At 53.2% G+C, this 6,000-nt stretch overlaps 1 protein-coding gene across 1 annotated transcript in view; it reads right to left on the minus strand.

Moving 5' to 3' along the window:
* EMILIN2 (elastin microfibril interfacer 2) overlaps window positions 1-5,697 on the minus strand; it is a gene marked incomplete at its 5' end in the record, with an annotated part of 52,906 nt that extends 47,209 nt beyond the window's left edge. Inside the window, 2 exons of the mRNA XM_082640412.1 lie at window positions 4,904-5,026; window positions 5,564-5,697. Coding sequence (XP_082496538.1) covers window positions 4,904-5,026; window positions 5,564-5,697 — 257 coding nt within the window. The remainder of the gene's footprint in view (window positions 1-4,903; window positions 5,027-5,563) is intronic.
* Between the last annotated feature and the right edge of the window lie 303 nt (window positions 5,698-6,000).

The raw sequence follows: 6,000 nt of genomic DNA on the forward strand, positions 1-6,000 counted from the left end.
CTGAGCAGCTCTAGGCACCTCTGTGCAGGTGCTCCTTCCCCAGGGCTTGATCTGGGGTCCCTCGGTACCAAGGAGCAAGGCTCGTCACAGCCAACAAATCGCAAGATGTTGGCTAAAAAACAGAAGGAAGAAACACTCTCTCAAAGCTATACACAGAAAAGGCACATTTTGAATGGAAAGGAATTCTATTTCTGGAGACATAAAAAACGTAGAATTGGCTCTAGAAGAGGTAAGCCCTCATTTTCCGCCCCCAGTCTCAAGTGTTTTTCTCTTTTTAAGCTTTTCCTGGCTGAGATTGCTCCCTAATAGAAAACGTTTCTTCCAAATGAATGACCATCTGCTCCCCCTAGAATCTAAGGATTAGAGGAGTTTTGGAAACTCGGCACTCAGAACTCACACCTGCTGCAAATTCACAAATTCTCCCTCTGTGTTATCATAGCAGCACAGGCTCCTCGAGTGGGCCTCACCCAGCTCCCCTGCCTGACTGATGAGTTGGTTTTTTTTTTAAGAGCTATTAGGAAAAATTTCACCAAGATTCTACACACCCAAGAAAGGGGGTGGGGGCCGGGCTGGGTGGATGCCGATACACCCCAGTGAGTTTGCAGTATCAGAGGGAAGTGAATACAGGGGAATAACCCTGCCTTACATTTGGGGTCCTCCGTGTTCTTACCAGCAAGGCAGCTGTTCTGCACACTGGACGCCCCCGAACGCCTCAAATACTAACGGCAGTCAGCTGGACCAAGCTGAGTGGGAGGTTTGGACCTATCTGGAATTACAGCCATGAGGCATGAATGATGCATGAAAGGAACAATGCCTAGTCCAGGAAGGAGAAGAAAGACAGTGCTGTTTTCCACCAGCGGTGCACACAAGCATGGCCAGCCCACATGGAGGGGGTTCTAAGGGAGCTCAGGCCCTCCCCCCCCATCACACCAGGGCTGTCAGTGCCACAGCATCACACATGGTCACTCGCACACGTGTGTGTGCACACGCACACACACACACACCCTCGGGCCGCTCCTCACAGGGTGTGGGTTTAGACAGCAAGGGGGTGCAGGGGTGTGGGGTGGGAAGAGCCTAAGGCTTAGAAATAACAGACCTGGATTTGGGTCCAGGCTCTGCTACTTCCTGACTATATGCCCTCCTGTAAAATTGGGATAATGCCCCGGGGTTGCTGTAAAGATGGAAGCTAATGAACATAAAGGGGCTCATCACGTTCCAAGGATGTGCTCTGGGGAGAGATTCTCACCAAGTCAGCCCTGGACACTGTATCAATCCTCCCAAGAACATCAACCTGCCCAATTCCCACCCCACAGAAAGAATTCTAAGTCGCCCACATCCCCATGTCTCCCAAAACGTGTCCCTAAAACCAGCCCATGACCAAGACAGATCCTCTCCATGCTCAGGTGCCGCTGTGGAGAACCCAGACTCGGATATGGATCCTCAGGGACCATCCCAAGTGCTACGTGGTGGGTGTGTGTGGGGGGCAGTGTGACAGTGACAGTCTACCAAACGGGCGGAACTGCCAGAGGTTTTTTTTTTTTTTTTTTTACAATGAATCAGAAAAATTCTTCAATGCAATGAAATTTTAAAAGATTTATGCCTTTCTTAACATGGAAGTGTAAAGTGAAACAATGATCTCAGAGGGAGAAAACATCCTTAGACCCATCTTAAGAATTAGGAGTAAATGGTAAATCATGACCCAACTTTATGCTACTTTAGAGTCTACAGCAGCTGCCCCTCCTCCTCAGCGGATAATTATCACCAGATAATTCCCCTTATCTCCTCTTCAGGTCCAATCAGCCACCCTTAGGAATTAGCTGAGGGAAGACAAAGCGGTGTCTGTTGACACAATCCTGTGCCTTGGGGATCCAGACCGCTCCTCACATCTGGTGCACAAGAGACACAGACCGACAGGGAGAGCCCTAATTTTAAATTGCTAGTGACAGAAAAGTCTTCATAAGAATTAAGAATTCTCTGCACACAAGAATGGTATCACTACCTCACAAGCATCAGGACACGAGCTTTGAATGGTTTTTCCAGAAGCATACTTTTACCTCCATCTCCTGGTGACAAGTTTCAAGGTGGTGGCTCAGCCGGGGGGCACAGGTGTGGCTCCCCCAATGTCTCAAGCTCCACCACTCCAGCCTCCCTAGTAGCATCCTTTAAACAACCAGCCTAACAACCCAAACAAAGAAAGCAAATCGGCCAGTGTTTTCATAACATAAGAAACTGCACAGCATGGTGGACAGTGTGAAAAATGATGTGGTCCACTGCATCCTCACAAATGACCCCCGGGAAAGAGAGTAAAGCACACGGGCGTGAACACACGTGCACATGCTTGCACACAGACCAACGATGCTCACTCACTTTTATATGGGAATTGCCTTCCATGAAAGAAGGTGGAAATGTTCCTAGTAGTTGGGTAGTGTGCTAGCGACAGAAGGCACACACTCAAACACACACACATACACACTCTCTCTCTCTGTCTGTCTGTCTCTATTGTTACAGGGACAGAGGCCGGTCCACAAAGGCCAGGGTTGGAGGCAGCTCAGCCACTTACCTGTCATGCAACCACAAGAAAGTCAGGGAACTTCTTGCCTTGTTTATTCATTGGTAAAATGGGGACAGTGGTATTCATCTTGAAGGGATGTTGCAAGAATTAAACTAACATATGGAATGAACAGCCCTAACACAGTGCCTGACACACAGAAGGTTCTTTACGGCTTCAGGAAAGTGATTACTCAAAATGTCCACAAATCACACAGAAACTCTCTCTGCTCCCAGTTTCACATGACGACACCCAAATTCACAGTCTGGAATCTAAGTCTCTCCATATATGCAAACGGAGCATCGTCTAAACCTTCTGGGAGCATACCCGTGCTAGGTCCCCACAGCCCATGGCGGCTGAGCGCCCAACGCCTCGCCAGGCTCGGAAGTCCTCTCGTCGCAGGACTTCCCCATCGAACCCCTCGTTTCCCTGCCGATTTCCCCTCAGTCTCAGAGCATATTCAGTCTCTCCCTTTGGCTTTTTCACTTCTGTCCTAAAACATGCCGAGTTTTCTAATTCTTCACCTGCTCAACTTCCTTTTTCCACCAAAACCTTTGCAACACATTTGATTCCTGGTAACGGGGTTTCCTCACGACCCCCGTCCTGAATCTCACACAAGTTACAAGGCCTCTACCCCCCGCTGACCTGAAATTGTCTCCTTCTGCATGAGCAAATCTTCCTGCTGACTAAAAGCCCTGGCCTTTCTGGACCCCTCAGCCTTCTGGGCTTCTCCTCCCGGGGTCTCTAAGATGGCGCTCCCTCCTCTGAAGTCTTGGCTTTGCTCCCTCTCCTCTCCGGGCTTCTCTCCCTCCACCGCCCCTAACAAGTCATCTCTGCTCCGACTCCGTGAAGTCCTCACGGGCTCCTACCTGCTCCTCCCAGACACTCGACTGTCACCAGCGGCTAAACTTCACTCCTCACTCAAGCATCTTGCCAGCCTGCACGTCCCACACCCGGAAAGGATCCCTCAGTAACTCCAGGCTGAGTTTCCCAAGAACCTTCACTTCCACAGGTCTCAGGTTCTAAGGATCAAGTAATGAAAACCTGACAACACCTGTGAATTGAGAGGAGTTACTCAGGCTCCTGGACTCATCAGAAACACCTGGGAAATTCCATGTTAAATGCCCCTTCCAACCAGAGACACAGGCAGTGTGACAGCACTGCGCCCTCTGACAGGTTACACAACTCAAGGTGACAGGCAGCAATTCAATTTCGACCTCATGCTCTGCTTACAGCAAGTGGGGAATCTCTTCTAAGTTTCTGCTTGTTTTGTTGGGAAGGGGGGTTGTTTGTTTGTTTTTGCTTAACAGGAATTATCCCTTCCCCGTTTCAGTTCTCACCCCAGCCCATGTGCAATGATCCAGGGACCACTACCACCTCATAGGCCTGAAGGCTCATCTACTGCCTTCTGGAATAAGGTTTCCTGCAGCACAAGTTCCAGTCTGTCCCTCTGCTTTGCCAAACACAGATCCGCCTACTGGCTATTCTTTGCTGTAAAGACAACTGTGCTCTAAGACAAACAGTTTATTCTTAGGGGAAAACAATTAATTTCAACCATCACATGCGTTCCCCAACAGCCAATGATTCACATCAGCTCATCCTCTGATATCTGGCTTACACAAAAACACAAAGACTTGCCAGATGACAACTGAATGAACGTGATGTATGTAACAAAATCTGTACTCTGTTGCTTTGCTTCCTCTTTTTTTTTTTTTTAAGATAGTGAAACCTTTATAAGGAAAAAGATTAATTCTTCCCCTGGTCTTTAAGGACCATTCTCTCCTGACAACCACTTAGCTGAATCCCCCAAATCTAACTTGAAAAAACAACAATCGCACACTTTCAAGCAAGTTGTTCCTGGGGACTTTAGAAATCTACAACACCTACAACTGAAGAGGTCAGTTTTATGGGGACATTTGGACAAAACTCGCCTGTTCTAGAACACTGGCTAGAGCAAACCTTTCAGCTAATCCTACATGTAAGTTTTTAGCAGTATACATTTTGGAATCTTCTCTGTGCCCCAGAACACACAATATGGATCTAATTAGGTCCAGCTGCCTTACGTTAGTAATAAAATTGAAAGAAAAAGAGAGAGAGAAGTGGGGGTCGGTGGCTTTGTTTGTCCCCTCCTATGCCTGGCGATCGCCAGGCCAGAGCATCCTCAACGCTGACTCCAGGCAACACACGTTCCTTAAATACCCCAGCGAGCCTGGTACCCTGCTCAGCGCTCAAACTTTTCAGCTGTTGAGTTTTCACCCGCTGGAAGAGATTTACTGAGCGGCTGGAGCCCCGCGCTCTGACCCCACCCCCGCGGCCCCGGCGCGCCCCGCCCGCCCCTCGGCTCCCGGGACTTACACGAGCGCGGACGGACAGGGCATCTGGTTCCAGGCACAGTTGTACTGAGCCTGAATAAAACTCTCACTTCCTTCCAGCACCGAGCAGCTCACGTTCTTGTTCACGATGTAGGCGCACCAGTTCCTGGGGTGGAGAGAGTGGGAGAAGGGCACGGTATAAACCGGGAGAACAATGAGGCTGGGGGAGAGGGGACAAGCCGACCCGGCGGCTGACCGCGCGAGGGTCGGGGAGCCCGTCGTCCCCGCGGAGGCGGGAGCAAGACCAGCAGATATTCGGACGGTGCGCGGGTGCGCCTTTGGAGAGAGTGCACTTTTATCCCACAAAAGACAGACGGGAAGAGCCCCCACGGTCCCAGGGGCCCCAGTAATTCCCGGGGGGGAGTTTCCTGATCGCCCTGCTCTGCGGGACACTCTCTGCGCCCCACGGCCCCGGAGGCAGCACAGCTGGAGGCGAGGGAAAGGTTGCCCGGGACGCCCCGCGCCGGCCACGGAGCGCGCGGCCACCGCGGAAGAGGCGCCGCCCCGGCGGCCCGAGGGGGAACCCCGGCTGCGGCTCCTCGCCTCGGCAGGGCAGCTTCGGGGCCGGCGGCCGGTCGGGGACGGGCAGGCGGGGGCCCACGGCTGTGGGCCGTCCTGGGGCAAGGAGAGGCCGCGCACTTACTTGTTCCTGGCGCTGGGCCGCGCGGGGTGCCTGGGCTGAGGGCCGGCGTGGCACAGCCCTGCGCCGCCCAGGGCCAGCAGCGCCAGCGCCCAAGGCCAGGGCGCGCGGGGCCGGGGCCGTGTCCGCTGCCACATTCTGTGCGCGGCGGGCGCGACCCGCCGGCCGGATCCGGAGCGCGGGTCGGGCGAGCGCCGGGAGGCTGCGGGCTGCCCGGGCACGGCCGAAGGCAGGAGGCTCGGGCGCTGCGCGGCGCCCCCACCCGCGCTCCGCGGCCGCCCCCTGCGGCTTCTCGCTCCCACTTCTCCTTTTCCGCCCCGTGCGCCCGCGCTTCTCCCCCTCAGTGACGCACAGGTCCCCCCGGGTGCCGCCCTCTTTATTTCACTTCCCTCTCCGGAACGTGACTCTCGCTCCACCACGTCTGTCTCCAGTCCTCTTGC

Source organism: Mesoplodon mirus, assembly GCF_964341445.2.
Source record: "Mesoplodon mirus genome assembly, chromosome: 13".
Classification (NCBI taxonomy): domain Eukaryota; kingdom Metazoa; phylum Chordata; class Mammalia; order Artiodactyla; family Ziphiidae; genus Mesoplodon; species Mesoplodon mirus.